This window comes from Cetorhinus maximus, chromosome 19 (assembly GCF_964194155.1).
Source record: "Cetorhinus maximus chromosome 19, sCetMax3.hap1.1, whole genome shotgun sequence".
Classification (NCBI taxonomy): Eukaryota; Metazoa; Chordata; class Chondrichthyes; order Lamniformes; family Cetorhinidae; genus Cetorhinus; species Cetorhinus maximus.
Window position 1 is genome coordinate 61,047,127 of NC_135897.1, and position 24,292 is coordinate 61,071,418.

At 45.4% G+C, this 24,292-nt stretch overlaps 1 protein-coding gene across 6 annotated transcripts in view; it reads left to right on the forward strand.

The window, feature by feature from the left end:
• armc9 (armadillo repeat containing 9) overlaps window positions 1–24,292 on the forward strand; it is a 117,142-nt gene that overhangs the window by 66,517 nt on the left and 26,333 nt on the right. For all 6 annotated transcript variants that reach the window (XR_013579608.1, XM_078563920.1, XM_078563923.1 and 3 more), the window contains 3 exons: window positions 5,695–5,787; window positions 12,752–12,842; window positions 13,161–13,284. Coding sequence is in view for 5 of the 6 variants with exons in the window: in XM_078563920.1 (XP_078420046.1) it covers window positions 5,695–5,787; window positions 12,752–12,842; window positions 13,161–13,284 (308 nt within the window). In the remaining variant the exon portion in view is untranslated. The remainder of the gene's footprint in view (window positions 1–5,694; window positions 5,788–12,751; window positions 12,843–13,160; window positions 13,285–24,292) is intronic.

Sequence of the window (24,292 nt, forward strand, 5' to 3'; positions counted from 1 at the left end):
GAAGTGCCTTGGGACATTTTGCTACATTAAAGCCAACATGTAAATGCAAGTTGTTGGTGATGAAGGCATAGAGCTAGATGTCTTTGGTGTGCATATGGGAGCTGACCCCAGGGCTATAGATGTTCTTGCTGTGGATGACATGTAAATAAGATAGAGGAGCCATGAAGATACTTGTGTGGATAGATGTGCAGGCTCTGTTGGGAAAAATATGAGTGGAACCAGATGGAGACAGTCCAATCATGGCACACCATGGAGTAAAGGTAGTGAGGAGGTTGGGGAGTGTGACTGCTTTGAATGCCATGGAGAAAACAAGGCAACAATATTGCAATCAGAGCATGACATTAATAACTTTGACCACAATAAGATAGCAGTTGAACTGAAGGAAATCAAGTACAGATTTGTGGGAGAAGTGACTGCAGAGCTGCATGGGGACAAAGCTTTCAACGACCCTAAGACAGAGTTTGGAGATGGGTTGATAAAAGACGGTAAAGAATGGGATTTTGAAAAAGCAAATGATAGTAGCAGTTTGTAATAGAAGAGAATCAATATCTGTGCAAAGGAAGCCATTAACAATGCTAGGGTGTATTCACACACACAATCACAGAATCACAGTGCAGAAGAGGCCCTTCGGCCCATCGAGTCTGCACTGACGTGAGAAACACCTGACCTACCTACCTAATCCCATTTACCAGCACTTGACCCATAGCCTTGAATGTTATGACGTGCCAAGTGCTCATCCTTTTTAAAGGATGTGAGGCAACTTGCTTCCACCACCCTCCCAGGCAGTGTATTCTAGACCGTCACCACCCTCTGCGTAAAAAAGTTTTTTCTCACATCCCCCCTAAACCTCCTGCCCCTCACCTTGAACTTATACCCCCTTGTGACTGACCCTTCAACTAAGGGGAACAGCTGCTCCCTGTCCACCCTGTCCATGCCCCTCAATCTTGAACACCTCGATCAGGTCGCCCCTCAGTCTTCTCTGCTCCAATGAAAACAACCCAAGTCTATCCAACCTCTCTTCATAACTTAAATGTTTCATCCCAGGCAACATCCTGGTGAATCTCCTCTGCACCCCCTCCAGTGCAATCACATCCTTCCTATAATGTGGCGACCAGAACTGCACACAGTGCTCCAGCTGTGGCCTCACCAAGGTTCTATACAACTCCAACATGATCTCCCTACTTTTGTAATCTATGCCTTGATTGATAAAGGCAAGTGTCCCATATACCTTTTTACCACCCCACTAACATGCCCCTCCGCCTTCAGAGATCTATGGGCACACACGCCAAGGTCCCTTTGTTCCTCAGAACTTTCTAGTACCATGCTGTTCATTGAATACTTCTTTGTCAAATTACTCCTTCCAAAGTGTATCACCTCACACTTTTCAGGGTTAAATTCCATCTGCCACTTATCTGCCCATTTGACCATCCGGTCTATATCTTCCTGTAGCCCAAGAACCTCAACCTCACTGTTAACCACCTGGCCAATCTTTGTGTCATCTGCAAACTTACTAATCCTACCCCCCACATAGTCATCTATGTCGTTTATATAAATGACAAATATTGGGGCAAGGAAAACTAGTTGAGTGTCCAGGATTTTTTTGGGGAACAGAAGAGGCTCTTATAGATCCTGGAGAAGGTGGGACCTGTACAAGAAAGATGGGTTACACCTTAACAGGACTAGGACGAGTGTCTTCGCAGGGAGTTTTGCTAGTGCTGTTGGGGAGGGTTTAAACTAGATTGGCAGGGGATGGGAACTTGGGGGGAAACTCAGAGTGTGGAGGAGAAAAACTGGCAGTGGGAGATAGTGAAGTATCAACTGATAGAGGATATAGCAGAGAGTTGCATCAAGATAGATAGAATACTTGGAGAGCTTGATAGAATTAGAGTAGGCAACAGTAAGTCATTAGATGGGGTCAGAATAAGCAGGAAAGTAAAAAAGCCTAACTCAGGGCTAAGGTGCATGCATATAAATGCACAGAGTGTGATTCATAAGGCTGGTGAACTGCAGGCATAGGTTGACAAATGGAATTATGATATTATTGCTATAACAGAGACCTGTCTCAAAGAAGGGCAGGACTGGGTGTTAAATATTTCTGGCTACAAGAAGTTTAGGAGAGACAGGAAAGGAAGAAAAATTGGGGGGTGGGGGGGAGGTGGGGGAGTGGCAATACTGGTTAAAGATGGCAATACAGTACTGGAGAGATAGAATGTTCCAGAGGGGTCAAGGACAGAATCTCTCTGGCTAGAGGTAAGGAATGGGAAAGGTGCAATAATATTGATTGGCGTAGTAAAAAGACCACCAATGAGTGGAAGGGATGTGGAGAAACAAGTTTGCAAAGACATTATAGAAAGGTGCAAGAGTTATTGAGTAATCATAATGGGGGACTTCAATTATCCAATTATAGACTGGAATAGGAATAGTACAAAAGGACAAGAGGAGCGAGAGTTCCTGGAATGTATTTAAGATAATTTTCTACAGCAGTATTTTCCCAGTCCAACGAGAGGACGTGCACATTTGGACCTGGTTCTGGGGAATGGGTTGGCCCAAGTAGATCAAATATCATGGGGAGAGCCTCTCGGGGAAAGTGACCATTGCATCATAAGGTTTAGGTTAATCATGGAAAAGGACAGAGAACAATTCAGAGCAGGGATAATTAATTGGCTAAGGCAACTTCAATGGGATGAGAATGCACCTGAGTCGAGTGAGTTGGAATCAAATGTTGCCAGAAAAGACCGTGGCTGAACAATGGTCCACCTTCAAAGAATAAGTATTACTGGCAATGTCAAAGTATATTCTGTTGAAAGGGAAAAGTAGGACAAATAAATCCAGAGAGCACTGGATGACGAGAGAGATAGAGGCAAAGATGAAAGGAAGAAGTGAGTGTACGACAGATGTCAGGTAAAAAATACAATGGAGAATCAGGCTGAATATAGCAGGACTAGAGGGTAAGTGAAGCAACTAATAAGAAAAGCAAGGAGAAAGCATGAAAAGGGGCTGGCAGTGAACATAAAGGGAATCCCAAGGTCTTCTATAAGCATGTAAATAATAAAAAAGTGGTAACAGAAAAAGTAGGGCCGATTAGGGACAAAAAAGGGGACTTGCATGTGGAGGCTGGAGAAATAGCGGAGGTGTTGAACGAGTACTTTGCATCTGACTTTACAAAGGAAGAATTTGCTATCCAGACCAAGGTGAGAGAGGAGGTAACTGGTACAATAGAAGAACTTACAATCGAGAGGAAGGAGGTGTTGGAAAGGCTATCTTCACATAAAATAGATAAGGTACCAGGACCGGATGAGATGCATCCAAGGGTACTGAGGGAAGTGAAAGTGGAAACTGCAAAGGCCAAAGGGATAATCTTCCAATCTTCCTTAGATACAGGGGAGATGCCAGAGGACTGGAGAACTGCGAATGTTACACCCTTGTTCAAAAAGGGGTGCAAGGATAAAGCTGGCAACTACAGACCAGTCAGATTGACCTCAGGGGTAGGGAAACTTCTGAAAACTATAGTTCGGGATAAAATCAATAGTCACTTAGACAGGTACAGGGTAGTTAAGGAAAGCCATCATGGATTCATCAAGGGAAAATCATGTTTAACTAACTTGCTGGAGTTTTTTGAGGAGGTAACAGAGAAGGCTGATAAGGGAAATGCTGTTGATGTGGTGTATTATATGGATTTTCAAAAGGCATTTGATACAGTGCTACACAACAGATTTGTGAGCAAAAATTCTAGGTCATGGAATAAAAGGGAAAGCAGGCACTTGGATAAGAAATTGGCTGAGTGACAGGAAACAGAGTAAATGGTTGTTTTTCAGATTGAGGAAGGTTTGTATTGGAGTCAGTGTTGGGACCCTTGCTCTTCCTGATATATATTAATGACCTAGACGGTGGTGTGCAGGGCATGATTTCAAAATTTGCAGATGATTCAAAGATTAGAAATGTTGTCAACTGTGATGGTCTTGAACTTCAAAAGTACAAAGACATGTTTGTGGATTGGGCAGACAAGTGGCAGATGAAGTTCAATGCAAAGAAGTGTGAGGTGGTTCATTTTGGCAGGAAAGATATGGTGAGACAGTATAAAATAAAGGAACAGCCTCTAAAGGAGGTGCAGGAACGGAGGGACCATACATAGGTTATTGAAGATGGCAGGGCATGTTGAGAGAACAATTAATAAAGCATATAGTATCGTAGGCTTTATTAATAGGGGCATTGAACACAAGAATAAGGAGGTCATGTTGAACTTGTATAAGACACGAGTTAGGCCTCATCTGGAGTACTGCATCCAATTCTGGGCGCCATACTTGAGGAAGGAGATGATGGCATTGGAGAGAGTACAGAGGAGATTCACAAGAATGATTCCCAGGATGAAGAACTGTAGCTATGAGAATAGATTGAAGAGGTTGAGACTATTTTCCTTGGAGAAAAGAAGGCTGAAAGGAGATTTGAGTATTTAAGATTCTGAGGGGAATGGACAGGGTAAATAGTGAGAAACTTCCCACTCAAGAGAACATGAAGAACTAGAGGGCACAGATTCAAAATAATTGGCAAAAGGAGTAAATGTGGTGTGAAGAAATTTCGTTTCACCCAGAGGGTATTTGGAGTCTGGAACAAACTTCCTGAAAGGGTGGTGGAGGCAGGTTTGATTGAGGTATTGAAAAGGGAATTAGATTGCTACCTGAAAAGAGAGAATATGCAAGGTTACGGAGATAAGGTAACGAGTGGGACTAGGTGGAATACTCTTTTCAGCGAGCCAGTGCAGACTCGATGGGCCGAATGGCCTCCTTCTGCACTGTAAAGATACTGTGATACTTGGTGAAGTCTTAGGGGACGCTTCAGAGCCATAATCTGTGTACTGGAATGCGAAAGTGGCAAAGAGGGATCAAGGAAAGAAGAAAGAGTCATTTGTCTGGATAATTATGATCTTGGAGTTGAAAAAAATCGATAAACACCTTGCACTCAGCATTGGAACAAGGAGACTGGGGCAAAGGACTCTAAGTTTTATTTTGTAGTGCACAGCCAATTTGTTTAAGTATGCGGGCCCTTAAACTTTTTTTGCACGGCTGCGCGCTTGTGGTAACTTTTAAGGGCTGACTTGTGCACATCCTGGGTGGGAACATTCAGGCGGCTGTGCAATTTAGTGGGAACAATGCCTGGGCTTAGTAAGGTTAAGTCAGGTCTACCGTTGAAAATTCAGGCCAAGCATGTGTCAGCAGAGCTCCAGTTTGCAGCTCTCAAACAAGGGGGCATGGAGGTAGGAACTTTACCAGGGATGGCAAAACATGGATGAAATGAGGGGGGAAAGAGGGTAGGAGGAGGTGCGAGGTGACAAGAGTCCAGAACTGCATGGGAAACAGCCAGTCAGGCGATAAGTATTTGGACCAGAGTCAATAACCAATATGTGCATGCAAAAGGACACAGAAGAAGAGCCAAATTTTCACAATTAATGGATGACTGATATTTGCAAAATTTGTGACTGGTCACGTTTTTAGCATCATAAAAATCCACCATCAGTCGACTGCAGATTTGAGAAACTTTGCATGGATTTATTTTTGGCCAAGTTTAAATTAATATTTCCCATCAACCTGAAAGTGAATTAGAATGCTAAATTGGAATTCTGACAGATTAAAGAATATGAAAATTTGTTAAAAATTATGGTGCAAAATTAGATTAATGTACATTTTTTCACTCCCATAGCGGCTGACACAGTCTCATCCTGGAGAGCAAAGGGATACAGTTCTTCAGGCTTACATTAGCAATGATCTGCTGGAATGTCACAATAAGAGCCAGGTTAGTAATGTAACAAAATTCCTTCTGAATCAAAAAGCTTTGATATTTGAATTTTATTGTCTTTACTTTGCAGTAGATTGCCGTAAATGTTGCCATTTCATCACAGTACATTTGCTTTATTTTGTCCTCCCTCATTTTCTAGTGTGTAGCTTGAGGCAGGAATTGGAAATGGTATTAACATTGCGAATTGGATGGCAAATTTATTAAAAAGAGTTCACCTGTTGCAAATACGTTGGACATACTGAGTAGAAAATTGGCCGTGTACACATAACATGTTTTTGGGGAAAGGGAGGAATAAAAATCCAAAGACCATTTTTGGAGATTGGTTGATGCACTGTTTTAATGATGTTTTTTTTATCTCTGAGCCTAAGATTCAAATCCAACCCAGACTATCAAATGTAAGGATACTGTTTGAAAATAGGTTGACCAGTCTCAACCGAGTTACTAGAAAGTGTGAGACCAAGTTGCAAACTGTCCAAATTTGGCACTAAAATCAGACATCTCTCTCGAAAGCTCATGTACTTCCTTACCAGCTTTATGAATGAATGCTGCACTCAATATGATATTGAGCCATGAAGATTAGGAAAGTACTAGTTGCATAAAATTTATTTTCCTTTGCTGTTATGAATTTGTTTCTTTACCACTGACCGCAATGCACACACAGGGCTAAGGCCAGTAATCTGACCTTTAACAGATTACTAGCTTTGCTGAGATGCCACCTAGTGGGCGTGGCAGTGGCTCCATGGTGCATAAACCGGCTACCCTTTCTCAGGATGAAAACATTTGTGCACCCGCCGATGCCACTACACCAGTGCCCTTCCTGTTGCCTCACAGCCAGCCAACCCAGACTGCTGCCCCTGTGCCAAAGTGCTGCAGTCCAAAGCCGAGTCTTCAAGGTCCGGAACAGCTCGAGATCGACATACAAGGCCATCTGCAGTTGTCCCCACTGAATGTTAGCAGCTCTTCATCAGGTGCACTGCAGCCGCTGGGGTAGCACTGTGTACGAGCACAAGGACTGGCAAAAGCAAACTCAAGAAAGTCTCTAAGGGAATGCACAGGAGTGTATAGTTCAATCTGTCTTTTGATGCAGAACTTGATACATGCATAAGGAAAGCAGCTACCACCTTTGGCCAACTCACAAAACGTGCTTGGAATATCATCAAGCTGACTTGTTGGACCAAGATACTGGTTTGTGAAGCCTATGTTCTCAGAACCTTGTATGGCTGTGAAACATGGATAACTTACAGCTATAAAGAAAGTTCAACAACATGAATCTCTGCAATTTGTGGCGCATTCTGGACATCTCATGGAAGGACAAAATCTTGAATGCGACAGTCCTCTCAAAGGCAAATCGCCCAACTATGCTGGTACTCATTGAGCAGAGGCAACTTAGTTGGCTCAGGCATGTTCATAGGATGGAAGATGGTTGCATATCTAAGGATTTTCAGTATGACAAGTAGCCGAAGCCAGATTCCTAACATGTCCAAAGTACCACTTCAAGGATGCTTGCATGATATGAAGTCCCTAAGCATTGATTTTTGCATCTGGGAGACACTGATGATGAAAGAGGAAAGTGGTGGCATCACCTATGGGGTGGCATGTATCACTTATGGGCTGGCATGTACCACCATGACAATCAGTGGCTACGGCACTTGACACCAGGAGCCAACACTGAAAACAACAACCCACCATGACAGCTGATAACCAATTCACATGCGGCACTTGTGGCAGAACCGCTGCTGCTAAGATGAAGTAGCTCTGTTTTTAAACAGTAATTGGATGTATTGTTGGATAAAATATTTTGAAAGATTTTTGGCTGGGTACTTTTATTGTTCGTTGGTGGCCAAGGAGGTGCAATGATAAGAATCTCAGATGGATCTAACGGTGGACACCACTGAGTAATGCTGGTGTGGGGAATTGAAATTGGAGCCTGATAACCTACGCTGTCACCACTCATCCAGTTAATAGGGGTCCAGGATGCTTCCACCCTGCCTCCTCCTCCTCCTCCTCTTACTGACGTGACCTCCGGGTCACTGAAGCTGACGACAGCCCCCTCATAATGGTGATGTTCCGGAGGATGCAGACACCATGAACTTCAAGACCTGCTCTGGCATATACTGCAGTGCTTCTACTGAGCAGTCAAGACAGCAGAAGTGTTGTTTGAGGAGTCTCACTGCTTGTGTGACAATGTTAAGAGAGGTTCTGTGGCCCTCGTTGACTTGTTCTGCTCACTTATTGGGATGGGGGATGGGTGTCACCAACCACATACAGTGGGGATAGCCCTTGTTCCTGAGCAGCCAGGCACTGTGAGGACCAAAGGTAGGGCTGGTTGGCACAGGATAAACACATCATTTTTGCTGCCAGGGTAGCAGACATTCACAGAAGTGATGGTTGTTACAGGATTGCACACCAATTGCACACTTATGGAATGAAACCCTTTGCAGTTGCTATACCTCTCCCTGTTGACAATGGGGCCCACAGCGCCATGTACATCTCCTGCACCATTGTAAATTCTGCTATCCTGGCAAAGCTACCAATGCTTTCACCCTCTTTGTGCCTCCTCAGTGAAGATGTAATGAACAGCTTTGACTGGATGGCCTCCTAATACTGCTATAGAAGGCACACTAGCAAATGTTGGCAATGCCTCCCCCTCTGGCCTGGTAGGAACTGGAGATGTAAAAGTTGAGGCAATGGTGACCTTTGCTGCCATTGCCTGGCCATCCTTGCCATGCTGTGAGGCTTCAGATGGGTTGAAGAGGTGGCACAGTTCAGTGACTACCTCCTTGTTGAACCCAATTTGCCTCACACTGTTTCTGGGCCAGGCATAGGTATACAAAATGCTCTCGAAAAACCCGTAGTGGGTATGGCCTTCTGTGTAGAGCCCTCCTCTTTCCGCTTTGCATAGTTTCCCCTCTCTGCATCCTCTGCTCCATGTCCTGGTCATTTTGCAGACTAAGAAGCATTGCCCCTGCAACCCCCATACCTGGGTCAGATTTTTAAAAATCATTCTTGGGATGTGCACATCACTGGCATAGCCAGCATTTATTGCCCATCTCTCATTGCACTTGGGAAGGTGGTGGTGAGCAGCTGCCTTGAACCGCTGCAGTCCATGTGGGTGTTGGTACTCCCAAAGTGCTGTTAGGGAGGGAGTTCCTGGATTTTGACTCAACGATAGCAAAGGAATGACATAATTCCCAAGTCAGGATGGTGTGTGGCTAGGAGGGGAACTTGCAGATACTGGTGTCCTCATGCACCTGCTTCCCTTGTCTTTCTACATGGTAAAGGTCACGAGTTTGGAAAATGCCATTGAAGAATCCTTGGTGAGTTGCTAAAGTGCATTTTGTAAATGATGCACACAGCTGCCACTGTGCGCCAGTGATAGAGGGAGTGAGTGTTTAAGGTAGTGGATGGGGTGCTGATCAAGTGGGCTATTTTGTCCTGGATGGTGTCGAGCTTTTTGAGCATTGTTGGAGCTGCACTCATCCAGTCAAGTGGAGAGTATTCCATCAAAGTCGCCCCTTGAAGATGGTGGACAAGCTTTGGGGAGTTCGAAGGAGAGTTAATTACTCTCTGTAGAATTGCAGCTTTTGACCTGCTGCTCTAACCAGCCTTTGTCCATGTAAGATCCTGGGGGAACTTGACGAGGTAGATGCTGAAAGGTTGTTTCCCCTTGTGGAAGAGACTAGAACTAGGGGACACAGTTAAAATATTAGAGATCTCCCAATTAAGATTGAGATGAGGAGAAAATTTTTCTCTGAGGGTCATGAATCTGTGGAATTCTCTTCCCCAGAGAGCAGTAGAAGCAGAGTCATTGAATATTTTTAAGGCTAAGTAAGATAGATCCTTGATTGACAAGGGAGTCAAAGGGTATAGGGGACAGGAAGGAAAATGGAGTTGAGGCCACAATCAGATCAGCTGTAATCTTATTGAATGGCGGAGCAGGCTCGAGAGACCGAATGGCCAACTCCTGCTCCTAATTCATAAGTTCATATGTATGCATGTGTTCTTGTAGCCACAGTATTTATATGACTTGCCAACGGTAACCTCCAAGATGTTGATGGTGGATAATCAGAAATGATAATGCTGTTAAATATCATGGGGAGATGGTTAGATTCTCTCTTGTTGGAGATGGTCATTGCCTAGCACTTGTGTGACACAAATGTTACTTACCACTTATCAGCCCAGGCCTGAATGTTGTTCAGGTCTAGCTGCATACAAGCGTGTACTACTACAGTACTTGAGAAGTTGTGAATGGCATTGAACACTCTGCAATCATCAGCGAATCCCCCCACACCTGACTTTATGCTAGAGGAAAGGTCTGTGATGAAACACTAAAAATGGCTAGGCCCAGGACACTACTCCGAGGAACTTCTCCAGTATTGGACCAGAACTGACATGATTGGCTTCCAACAACCACAACCATCCACCTTTGTGCTTGGTATGACTCCAGCCATTGGAGAGTTCTCCCCTAATTCCCATTGACTCCAGTTTTGCTACTTGTCATTAATACAAGAGTAAGAGCAGGAGCACACCATACGGCCCGTCGTGCCTGTTCTGCCATTCATTACGATCATGGATGATCTTGCTTTTCAACTTGCTTTCCTGCTCGCTTCCCATATCCCATGATTCTTTGAGAGATCAACAACCCATTCTATCCCAGCCTTAAATATGGCCAACAGTGGACCATCTACAATCCTCTGTTGTAGAGAAGTCCAAAGGCTCAGAACCCTTCAAGTGAAGAAATTTCTCCTCATTTCAGTCCTACATGATCAACTCCTTGTCACGAGACCTTACCCCTGTGTTCTAGATTCCCCAGCCAGCAGAACCAACCTCTGTGTCTACCCTGACAGTCCCCTTCAGAACCTTGTATGTTTCAATGAGATCATTTCTCATTCTTCTAAACTCCAAAACTCCAGAATGCAAATGCTGCCTTGGTGTCAAGGGCTGTCTCTTCGCACCTTGAGTAATTGGGCTTTTTTAACCATGTTTGGACCAAGGCTGGACTTGGAGTTGAGTGGCGCTGGTGGAACGTAGACTGAATGTCAGTGAGCAGGCTATTGCTGAGCAAGTGTCACTTGATAGCACTATCGAATACACCTTCCATTCAGTTTGCTGGTGACTGAGAATAGACTGAGGGTGTGGCAATTGGCCAGATAGGATTTGTCCTGTTTTTTGTGGACAGGACAATGATCCACATTGTCAGGTCGATGCCAGTGTTGTAGCTGTACTGAAACAGCTTGGCTAAGGGTGCAGCTAGTTCTGGAGCACAGGTTTTCAGCACCATGGCCAGAATCTTGTTTGGGGCTCATAGCCTTTTGCTGAAATCATGTGGAATGAAACAAATTGTCTGAAGGCTAGCATTTATGATGGCGAAAACCTCAGGAGGAAGCCGATATAGATAATCCACCCAGCACTCTGCTGAAGGTGGTTACAAATGCCTCAGGCTTGTCTTTTGCACTGAAATGCTGGGATCTGCATCATGGAGAATGGGAATGTTAGTTGTTTTATTGTCTACAACCATTCATGATTGGAAATAGCCGGGCTGCAGAGCTTTGATCTGATCTGTTGGTTGTGGGATTGTTTAGCTCTATATATTGTATGCTGCTCCTGCTGTTTAGCATGCAAGTAATCCTGTGTTGTAGCTTCATCAGGTTAACATCGCTGTCCCCTGATCACCTTGACTTTAGACACCTACTCTCAAAAATTAACTTCAAAAACACAGCACAGTACTTCCACAAACTCAGCCTAAGCATAAGTAAGTGAAAAGTACCTCATCTGCTTCTTCTGGACTGGCCCTTTCAAATAACTAGTGCTAGGCCCCTCTTGCATTTGAAAGTTTGATTTTTGGTGAGCGGCATGCAAATTCATTGAATGGAACTGCGTGGTCCAAGTTTGCAAAATGGGTGTCACATCTGCTGGTGGAGCTGTGTGATGTCATGATATCAACAACTTAGTTGCTTCCAGAACTGACAAGGGGTGTCAGCCTGTATGCTGTTTTCAAGATGGTGTGCCACCCAGGCCATGCTGAAAATGGCTGATGCCGCAGTGCACACCCCCAATCGGCAATCAGTGTCCATAATGCCATCCAAATTTTGTGCCCGATATGCATTTTTGCCTTACAGTGCTTTTCGCTGCATATTATATCATTCATGCCAACTAGCTCACTTAGTTAATAATTTATATGTGCCAATACAGAATATAATGTTTGCGGCCGTAAGTTTCATCCGTCTTTAGTGTTATCAGTATTGTTGAGGGGAAAAGATAAGGATTTGTGAGCACACAGTTTAAACTAATTCTGTCTACATTAGCTTTTATGCCTTTGTTCTGTACTGGAAGAATGTAAAAATGTATCTATATTCTTATAGCTAGCATATCATTTATGTTGAAATTATTGATAGTGTTGTGAAGTACATGTAGCACATGCTGTCTGTCTCCCTTGTGAATACTTGGAGGAAGTAATTGTTCAGAATACTGATTTTTTTTTCATGTGCAACAGTATGAAGTACAAAATAAAATTTTTATTAATCCAGTTCTTCGAATAAAAGATGTTCCATGAGGGTTTTTTCCATCCTGCCCTTGTCTATCCTATGGCTGACTCAGTACGAGCTAGGAGCTGAATCTGGAATGTTCATAGTCTTTATGACGGAGAACTATGTAGTGCATTGACCTACTGATCTGTGGAGTTACAGACTTTGTGTTCTAAATTATAATGTCTTAAGCTTTGCTTTCCCAATATAAAAATGAAGTGCAGATGATAGTAAGTGCAGATCTTACTATTATCAGTAATTAAAATAGGCTATCTGTAAAAATATGACTAAGCACTTAATGAAAGACTCTACTGATGACAGTAAAATTTTCAGTTTTAAAATTAATTTATTAAGCCAAAATAATCAGAAAGTTTTGTTTCAAGCTATCTCTAAAAATACTAAGTAAAAGATTGTAAATAATATTTTCCTTGTTGCAGCGGAGCCTAATTAATTTGTTAAATTCAAAGAGTGAGATTGTCAGACAGTATACAGCACGACTAATCAATGGTTTTGCATCGCTGTCACATGGTAAGTTTTTATTTTTATGCCCTAGTTGATATTTATCTGAATTTTGAAAAGCCTTGTTTTTTTAACTTATGTGGTTACTCCCCATCTATATTAAACCCAATTTCTTAACAATCTGACAAATGTTCTGATGAAAGATCACTGACTTGAAACATTAACTGTTTCTTACTCCACAGATGCTGCCAGACCTGCTGAGTGTTTCCAACATTTTCTGTTGTTATTTCAGATTTCTAGCACCTGCAGTATTTTGCTTTTGTGTTATTAACAGTCTCTTTTGACATGGTTCGACAGTTCTGTTTTGTCTCCTCTTCTGTGTATCAGGCCGAACGTATTTGGCACAGAGCACAGTGTTATTGAAGATACTTGAAGAAGCACTGGAGACTGAGGAGGAGGATTCCATAACTAGAGAAAATGTGTTAGGAGCCCTACAGAAACTTAGTCTCAGGTGATAACAACTTTCATTCGTCTAGTACCTTTAAGGTTGAAAAATATACCAGGGTATTTCAGAGGCAGAAAATGAATCTTGAAATATGGGGAGGAGTTAATTGAAAGTTTGGTCAAAGGGGTATCTTTTAAGGAATATCTTAAAAGTGGAAAGAAAGGCGAAGAGGTGGATACGTTTCAGAAAAGAATTCCAAACCATGGAGCGTGGGTGGCTGAAGGTGCAGCCACCAGTTCTGTGCTGAAGGGAGGGGGGTGTATATACAGGAAAGCTGACCCCATATCTTTGGATGCTATAGATGTAGAATAGGAGAGACCATGGATAGATGCTTGGGAGACTTCAGAGGTAATGGTGCAGGAATAGAAAGTGAAACTATCTGGATATGCTCTGTCTATGATTGAATGGATAATACGGGTGGAATCACATGAGAGGAAAGTTGTTGGAGGAGGATGGTGTGGTATGTCAAAAGCTGCACAAAAAGCCAACAAGGACGATCGAGGACAAATCACCACAGTCACAGACTTTGCTTTTGGAGTATCACACTGATTCAGTTCATGAGCTGTACAAGTTGCCTCAAATTAGAAAGCTGATCAGAAAATTACCCTAGCTGGTAGATTGGGGAAGTTTCTGACATAAGCCATGTTTAATATGTAAATTGGGGGAGGCGACGGTGTAGCGGTATTGTTGCTGGACTAGTAATCCAGAGACCCAGGGTAATGCTCTGGGACCTGGGTTCGAATCCCAGCATGGCAGATGGTGGAATTTGAATTCAATACAAATCTGGACCATGAAACAAATGATGACCATGAAACCATTGCCGAATGTTGTAAAAACTTATCTGGTTCACTACTGTCCTTTAGGGAAGGAAATCTCCCGTTCTTACTTGGCCTGGCCTACATGTTACTCCAGACCCACAGCAATGTGGTTGACCCTTAAATGCCCTCTGAAATGGCTTAGCAAGCCACTCACTTGTATCAAACCAAAGTCTCTGGTACAAAGTTTGAGGAACGAAACTGGACAGACCACCCGGCATCAACTTAGGCACCAGAAACGACAATGGCAAACTCAGTCCTGTTGACCCTGCAAGGCCCTCCTTACTAACATATGGGGGCTAGTGCCAAAATTGGGACAGCTGTCTCACAGACTAGTCAAGCAACAGGCTGACAAAGTCATCCTCACGGAACCATATCTTACAGATAATGGCACCACCATCACCATCTACCGGCAGGACAGACCCAGCAGAGGCGGTGGCACAGTAGTATACAGTTGGGAGGGAGTTGCCCTGGGAGTCCTCAACGTTGACTCCGGACCCCATGAAGTCTCATGGCATCAGGACAAAGATGGGTAAGAAAACCTCCTGCTGATTACCACATACCAGCCCCCCCCCTCTCAGCTGATGAATGAGTGCTCCTCCATGTTGAACAGCACTTGGGTGGCAAGGGCGCAGAATGTACTCTGTGTGGGGTAATTCAATTAGCACCACTGCTGACTGAGCTGGCCGAGTCCTAAAGGACATAGCTGCTAGATTGGGTCTGCGGCAGGTAGTGAGGGAACCAATAAGAGAGAAAAACATACTTGACCTCATCCTCACCAAGCTGCCTGCTGGAGCTGCATCTGTCCATGAGAATATCGGTAGGAGTGACCACTGCGCAGTTGTTGTGGAGACGAAGTCCATTCTTCACATTGAGGATACCCTCCATCGTGTGTGGCACTACCACCGTGCTAAATGGGATAGATTTCTAACAAATCTAGCAACTCAAGACTGGGCATCCATGAGGCGCTATGGGCCATCAGCAGCAGCAGAATTGTGTTCAAACACAATCTGTAACCTAAAATAAAGGCAAAATACTGTGGGTGCTGAAAACCTGAAACAAAAACAAGAAGTGCTGGAAAAACTCAGCAGGCCTGACAGCATCTATGGAGAGAAAGACAGAGCTAATGTTTCGAGTCTATATGATTCTTTTTCAGAACAATCTGTAACCTCATGGCCTGGCATATCCCCCACTCTACCATTACCATCAAGCTAGGCGATCAACCCTGATTCAATAAAGAGTGCAGGAGGGCATGCAAGGAGAAGCACTGGGCATACCTAAAGATGAGGTGTCAACCTCATTTGAAGTTATAACACAGGACTACTTGCGTGCCAAACAACATAAGCAGCAAGTAATAGAGCTCATTGATCCCACAACCAATGGATCAGATCTAAGCTCTTCAGTCCTGCCACATGCAGTCGTGAATGGTGGTGGACAATTAACTCACTGGATGAGAAGGCTCCACAAATATCCCCATCCTCGATGATGGGGGAGTTCACATCAGTGCAAAACATATGGCTGAAGCATTTGCTACAAACTTCAGCCAGAAGTGCCAAGTGGATGACCCACTTCGGCCTCCTCCGGAGGTCCCCAGCATCACAGATGTCAGCCTTCGGCCAATTCAATTCACACCATGTGATCTCAAAAAAAGGCTGAAGGCACTAGATAATGCAAAGGCTATGGGCCCTAACAATATTCCGGCAATAGCATTGAAGATTTGTGCTCCTGAACTTGCTGCGTCCCTAGTCAAGCTGTTCCAGTACAGCTACCACACTGGCATCTACCCGGCTTTATGGAAAATTGCCCAGGTATGTCCTGTACACAAAAACCAATACAAATCCAACCCGGCCAATTACCGCCTCATCAGCCTACTCTCCATCATCAGTAAAGTAATGGAAGTGGTCATCAACAATGCTATCAAGTGGCACTTGCTTACCTGCTCACTGACACCCAGTTTGGGCTCTGCCAGGGCCACTTGGCTTCTGACCTCAATACAGCCTTGGTTCAAACATGGACAAATGAGTGGAATACCTAAGGTGAGGTGAGAGTGACTGCCCTTGACACCAAGGCTGCATTTGACCAAGTGCGGCATCAAGGAGCCCTAGCAAAACTGGAATCAATGGGAATCAGGGGGATAACTCTCTGCTGGCTGGAGTCATGCCTAGCGCAAAGGAAAATGGTTGTGGCTGTTGGAGGTCAATCATCTCAGTTCCTGGACATCACTGCGGAAGGCCCTCAGGGCAGTGTCCTCAGCCCAACAATCTTCAGCTACTTCATCAATGACCTTCCTTCCATCGTAAGGTCAGAAGTGGGGATGACTGCTGATGATTGCACAGTGTTCAGCACCATTTGCAACTGCTCAGATACTGAAGCAGTCCATGCCCAAATGCAGCAAGACCTGGACAATATCCAGGCTTGGGCTGACATGTGGCAAATAAGGTTCGCGCCACACAGGTGCCAGGCAATGACCATCTCCAACAAGAGAGAATCTAACCATCGCCCTTTGACGTTCAATGGCATTGCCATCACTGAATCCCGCAGTATCAACATCCTGGGGGTTACCATTGACCAGAAACTGAACTGGACTAGCCATATAAATACCGTGGCTATAAGGTCAGGTCAGAGGCAAGGAATCGTGCGACTAGGAATCGGGTAACTCACCTCCTGACTCCCCAAAGCCTGTCCACCATCTACGTGGCATAAGTCAGGAATGTGATGGAATACTCCCCAATTGCCTGGATGAGTGCAGCTCCAGCAACACTCAAGAAGCTTGACAGCATCCAGGACGAAGCAGCCTGCTTGACTGGCACCACATCCACAAACATTCACTCCCTCTACCACCGATGCGCAGTAACAGCAGTGTGTACCATCTACAAGATGCACTGCAGGAATTCACCAAAGCTCCTTAGACCTTCGAAACCCACATCCGCTATCATCTAGAAGGACATGGGCAGCAGATAGATGGGAACACCACCACCTGGAAGTTCCCCTCCAAGCCACTCAGTATCCTGACTTAGAAATATATCGCCGTCCCTTCACTGTTGCTGGGCCAAAATCCTTGAACTCTCTTCTGAACTGCACTATGGATGCACCTGCACCACATGGACTGCAGCAATTCAAGAGGCACCTCACCACCACCTTCTCAATGGCATCTAGGGATGGGCAATAAATGCTGGCCCAGCCAGCGAAGCCCACATCCCGTGAATGAATAGCAACAAAAAGTCCTCCTTAGCAATATCTGGGGGCTTGTGCCAAAATTGGAAGATCTGCCTCACAGACTAGTCAGGTGACAGCCTGACATTGTCATACTCACTGGAATGATACCTTACAGATCATATCCCAGACACTACCATCACCATCCCTGGATATGTCCTGTGCCAGTGACGGCAAAGTGGTACACAGTAGGGAGGGAGTTGCCCTGGTGGTCTGCAACATCGACGCCAGACTCCCGGAAGTCTCATGGCATCAGATCAAGCATGGGCAAGGAAACCTCCTGCTGATTACCACATACCGCCAGCCCCCACCTCACCCTCCCCCAACTGATGAATCAGTCAGTGCTCCTCCATGTTGAACACCACTTGGACGAAAAACTAAGAATGGCAAGGGTGCAGAAGGTACTCTGGGTGGGGGACTTCAATATCTATCACCAAGAGAGGCTCGGTAGAATCACCACATACCAAGTTGGCCGAGTCCTAAAGGGCATAGCTGCTAAATTGGGTCTGCGGCAGGTGGTGAGAGAACCAACAAGAGGAAAAAACATACTTGGCCTCACCCTCACCAACCTGCCTGCTGCAGGGCATCTGTCCATGACAGTATTGGTCGGAGTGACCACCGCACATTCCTTGTGGAGACAAAATCCTGTGTTGTGTGGCACTACCACTGGCTAATTGGGATATATTTTGAACAGATCTAGAAACTCAAGACTGGGCATCCATGAGGCACTGTGGGCCATCAGCAGCAGAATTGTACTCAACCACAATCTGTAACCTCATGGCCCAGCATATCCCCCACTCTTCCGTTACCACCAAGCCAAGGGATCAACCCTGGTTCAATGAACAGTGCAAGAGGACATGCCAGGAGCAGCACCAAGCATACCCAAAAATGAGGTGTCAACCTGGTGAAGCAGTATAAGCAGCAAGTGATAGACAGAGCTAAGCGATTCCACAACCAACAGATCAGAACTAAGCTTTGCAGTCCTGTCACGCCCTGTTGTGTATGATGGTGGACCAATAAAACAACTCACTAGAGGAGGAGGCTCCACAAATATCCCCATCCTCAATGATGGAGGAGCCCAGCACATCAATGCAAAAGATAAGGCTGAAGCATTCGCAACAACCTTCAGCCAGAAATGCCAGGTGACTGATCCATCTCAGCCTCCTCCAGAGGTCCCCAGCATCACAGGTGCCAGTCTTCAGCCAATTCGATTCACTCCACGTGATATCAAGAAACAGCTAAAAGCACTGGACACTGCAAAGGCAATGGGCTTTGACAATATTCCAGCAATAGTACTGAAGACTTGTGCTCCAAAACTTGCCGCGTCCTTAGTCAAGCTGTTCCAGTACAGCTGCAACACTGGCATCTGCCCAGCTATGTGGAAAATTGCCCAGGCATGTCCTGCACACAAAAAGCAGGACAAATTCAACCCAGCCAGTTACTGCCCCATCAGTCTACTCGCGATCATCAGTAAAGTAATGGAAGGGGTCATCACTGTGCTATCAAGTGGCAGTTGCTTAGCATTAACCTGCTCACTGACACTCAGTTTTGGTTCCGCCAGGGTCAAACAGCTTCTGACCTCATTACAGCCTTGGTTCAAACATGGACAAAAGAGCTGAACTCCGGAGGTGAGGTGAGAGTGACTGTCCTTGACATCAACTTGGCATTTGACCAAGAGTGACATCAAGGAGCCTGAGCAAAACTGGAGTCAATGGAAATTAGGGGGAAATCTCTCCACTGATTGGAGTCATACCTAGCACAAAGGAAGATGGTTGTGGTCGTCGGAGGTCAAGAATCTCAATCCCAGGACATCACTGCAGGAGTTCCTCAAGGTAGTGTTCTAGACCCAACCGTCTTCAGCTGCTTCATCAATTACCTTCCTTCCATCATAAGGTCAGAAGTGGGGGTGTTCGCTGATGATTACACAATGTTCATCACCATTCGCAGCTCCTCAGATACTGAAGCAGTCTGTGTCCAAATGCAACGAAACCTGGACAATATCCAAGCTTGGACTGACAAGTGGCAAGTAACATTACCATCATTGAATCCTGCAGTATCAACATCCTCGGGATTACCATTGACCAGAAACTGAACTGGAATAGTCATATAAATACTGTGGCTACAAGAGCAGGTCAGAGGCTAGGAATCCTGTTGCGAGTAACTCACCTCCTGGTTCCCCAAAGCCTGTGCACCATTTATAAGGCATACGTCAGGAGTGTGATGGAATGCTTTCCAGTTGCCTGGATGTGTGCAGCTCCCACAACACTCAAGAAGCTTGGCACCATCTAGAACAAAGCAGCCCGCTTGATTGGCACCCCTTCTACAAACATTCACTCCCTCCACCACCAATCAACAGTGGCTGCAGTGTGTATCATCTACAAGATGCACTACAGGAATTCACTAAGGCTCCTTAGACAGCACCTTCCAAACCCACGACCGCTACCATCTAGAAGGGCAAAGGCAGCAGACACATGGGAACACCATCACCTGAAGTTCACCTCCAAGCCACTCAGCATCCTGACTTGGAATTATATCGCCTTTCCTTCACTGTCGCTGGGTCAAAATCCTGGAATACCCTCCCTAACAGCACTGTGGGTGTATCTACATCACATGGACTGCAGCGGTTTAAGAAGGCAGCTCACCATCACCTTCTCAAGGGCAATTAGGGATGGGCAATAAATGGTGGCCTTGCCAGCAACGCCCACGTCCCGTAATTGAATATTTTTTAAAAATGAAGTGTACTGGCACAATGCCCCACGTTTTTAAAGTGATACTCTGTCACAGAGCTATTGTTGTTGTAAAAGCAAGCTGCAACATGACACCAGCAAGTACCTAAGGTTTGGAACTTATTTCTTGCTATCTTGACTCCATTCTCTCTCCCCTTCTCCAGTCCCTTCCCACCTACATCCGTGATTCCTCTGACACCGTACATCATATCAACAAATTCCAGTTCTTTGGCTCCAACTGCCTTCACCATGGACGTCCAATCCCTCTACATGATCTGATGGCTCCCCGCTTCTTCCTCGAACAGAGGCCCGAACAATCCCCATCCACCACTACTCTCCTCCGTCTGGCTGAACTTGTTCTCTCACTGAACAATTTCTCCTTAAACTCCTCTCACTTCCTCCAAATAAAAGGTGTGGCTATGGGTACCCGCATGGGTCCCAGTTATGCCTGTCTCTTTATGGGATATGTGGAACATTCCTTGTTCCAGTCCTACTCTGGCCCCCTCCCACAACTCTTTCTCCGGTATATCGATGATTGCTTCGAAGCTGCTTCATGCTCTCGTCTGGATCTGGAAAAATTTATTAATTTTGCTTCCAATTTCCACCCCTCCATCATTTTCACATGGTTCATCTCTGACACTTCCCTTCCCTTCCTTGACCTCTCTGTCTCAATTTCTGGTGATAGACTATCCACCAATATTCATTACAAGCCTACCGACTCCTACAGCTACCTCGACTACAGCTCCTCACACCCCGCTTCCTGTAAGGACTCCATCCCATTCTCTCAGTCCCTTCGCCTCCGTCGCATCTGTTCTGATGATGTCACTTTCAAAAACAGTTCCTCTGACATGCCTTCCTTTTTCCTTAACCGAGGTTTTCCACTCACGGTGGTTGACAGGGCCCTCAAACGTGTCCGGCTCATCTCCCGCGCATCTGCCCTCACACCTTTCTCTCCTTCCCAGAACCATGATAGGGTCCCCCTTGTCCTCACTTATCACCCCACCAGCCTCCGCATTCAAAGGATCATCCTCCGCCATTTCCGCCAACTCCAGCATGATGCCACCACCAAACACATCTTCCCTTCACCCCCCCCCCCCAGCGGCATTCCGCAGGGATCGTTCTCTCCGGGACACCCTGGTCGACTCCTCCATAACCCCCTACACCTCAACCCCCTCCCACGGCACCTTCCCATGCAACCGCAAAAGGTGCAACACCTGCCCCTTTACTTCACCTCTCCTCACTGTCCAAGGGCCCAAACACTCTTTTCAAGTGAAGCAGCATTTCACTTGCACTTCCCTCAATTTAGTCTATTGCATTCGCTGCTCCCAATGCAGTTTCCTCTACATTGGAGAGACCAAACGCAGACTGGGTGACCGCTTTGCGGAACATCTTCGGTCTGTCCGCAAGCATGACCCAGACCTCCCTGTCGCTTGCCATTTCAACACTCCACCCTGCTCTCATGCCCACATGTCTGTCCTTGGCCTGCTGCATTGTTCCAGTGAAGCTCAACACAAACTGGAGGAACAGCACCTCATCTTCCGACTAGGCACTTTACAGCCTTCTGGACTGAATATTGAGTTCAACAATTTTAGATTATGAACTCTCTCCTCCATCCCCACCCCCTTTCCGATCCCCCTTTTTTCCAATAATTTATATAGATTTTTCTTTTCCCACCTATTTCCATTATTTTTAAATGTATTTCCATCCATTGTTTTATCTCTACCTTTTAGCCTATTTCGATCCCTTCCCCCCACCCCACCCCCACTAGGGCTATCTGTACCTTGCTCGTCCTGCTTTCTACCCTTAATGTCACCTATTATCACATTCCTTAGATAATATCACCACCTCTTTGTCCTTTTGTCTATGACATCTTTTGGTTATCTCCACCTATCACTGGCCCTCTATCCAGCTCTACCTGTCCCACCCCCCCTTAAACCAGCTTATATTTCACCTCTTTTCTATTTTTCCTTAGTTCTGTTGAAGAGTCATACGGACTCGAAACGTTAACTGTGTTCCTCTCCACATATGCTGTCAGACCTAGTGAGCTTTTCCAGGTATTTTTGTTTTTGTTAAGCACCTAAGGCTTGATTGTTCCACTGAGGCCAGGATTGGAGCCGTGTGGGTGCTAAAAGTAACACTGTCACCGGACGTGCTGATTACCCGACTTCATCCCATCAGCCCCCTCCCTCCAGGCCATATTTGTGGAGGTGGGATGGGAGGGTGGTGGCAAGACTATTCACCTGCACACACACAACGTAGCCAACACAGCTCATTAAGAGTTACTTAAAGCCAATTAAAGGAAGCCGACTGGGATTTTCCAGTCAGCCTCCAAGTCCCTGCAGGTGGTCAGGATCAGTTTGACTACTTTGCAGCCTGCTGGTGGAAGACTGGGGCATCAGTACCCCAGGCAGGCGTAGCAGCTCTCCCTGCGACAGCTGAAGGCCCCCTTGAAGAAGAGTGTTCCTCCCCATCCCCCACAATTGTGGCCCGTCGCCAAAATCAATTTTCTAATTACGTTTAAAGATGTTGGAGAGAGGAAGCTCCATTTTGAAGCACCCTCTTCCTTACTTCCATTGCAGCCTATTGCTTCTTCCATGCTGGAAGGCCTCTAATGGGCCCTCCAGCTCAAGAGCCTGCCAACGATCATTAATTGTTCATCAATGGACCACCTCAGGTAAAACCACAAAGAGTGAATGTTTCCCACGCAGTGCGGGCTCCTGACCCACATTTCAACCTGACACCGGCATTCAAGAAGCCTGCAGGGAAAATTCAGCTCCTGGTGTCACAAACCCACTGGAGAAATTGCTGAACAGAGGCAAGCCAATCCCTATACAGAGGGCAAGCCTGAAGGTGAATCAATCAAAACTTTGTTACACCTCGTAGCCAACAGTTTTATAACAGCCCTGATAGAGGCAGGTTATGTTGTTGGCTGAGAAATTATTTGGCGAACCTAAAGCAAAGAACTTGAGATAAAGATAAAATATGCAGAAGGTTTCCTAGACTAACGCCTGGATTGGGCGGGTTGTCTTATGAGGAAATGTTGGACAGGCTAAATTTGTATCCACTGGATTTTAGAAGAGTAAGAGATGACTTGATTGAAACGTATCAAATGCAGAGCCGTCTTGACAGGGTGGATTCTTGTGGAAGAATCTAGAACCAGCAGTCATTGTTTAAAAATAAAGGCCAGGACTTTCCCGCAACTAGCCAAAAGTCTATTGTCTTTGATGGGAGCAGAAGATCCTGTCAGTGGGCGGGACAGGAAAATCCCACCCAAGTAGTCGCCCATTTAAGACAGAGATGAGGAGAAATTTTTTTCTCTGAGGGTCATGAGTCTTTGGAACTCTCTTCCTCAAAAGGCGGCGGAAGCAGAGTCTTTGCGTAAGCAAGGGGGTGAAAGGTTATCGGGGGTAGGCAGGAACATGGAGTTGAGGTTATAATCAGATTATTTATGATCTTGTTGAATGGTGGAGCAGGCTTGAGGAGCTGAGTGGCCTATTACTACTAATTATTATGTTCGTATGCTGCTATCATCTTCTTTGGACTTAATATAATATTTGTCTGGAAAGGATATAGTGCTGCTAGAATTTTTTTAAACCAAAAATTAAAGTTCAATCAGTATCTGGGTTCATTATTCTCTATCCAATTGTTTCTATTTTGTTCACCCAGCAGACGCCTATTTACCCTGTACTTGCTTTGTGAAATTTAGGGAGCATTTTCTTATCCTCAGGCAGTCCCTGGGGATCAAGGATGACTTGATTCCACTCAAGTTTGACACATTCAATGCCTGAAGCGCAGACAAGGGTTGAAGGGTTGGGTGAATGGGTTGTTTGGAGTTTGTGCGCTCCCTCTGCGCCTCAACTTCTTCTCTGCATGTTTCTGACAAAATCCCTGCATGTGTCCGTTGCCTTCTTGGATGAGCCTTCTCCATTTTGGTCAGCCACGAGCCAGGAACTCTCATGAGTTGGCGGGGATGTTTGACTTCTTCAGGGGATGCTTTGTGGATATCCCTAAAGCGTTTTCGCTGTCCTCCTGGGAGTGTCCTGCCGTGACTGAGTTCCAAGTACAGCAGTTGCTTCAGAAGTCTGGTGTTAGGTGTATCAACTCTATATCCCACCCAGTGGAGCTGGTTTTGAATGATTAGCGCCTCAATGCTGTTTATGTTAGCTTGGGAGAAAACACTGCTGATGGATCACATGCCACCCGATTTGGAGGATCTTGCGAAGGCACTACTGATAGTACTTCTCCAGTGCTTTAAGGTTT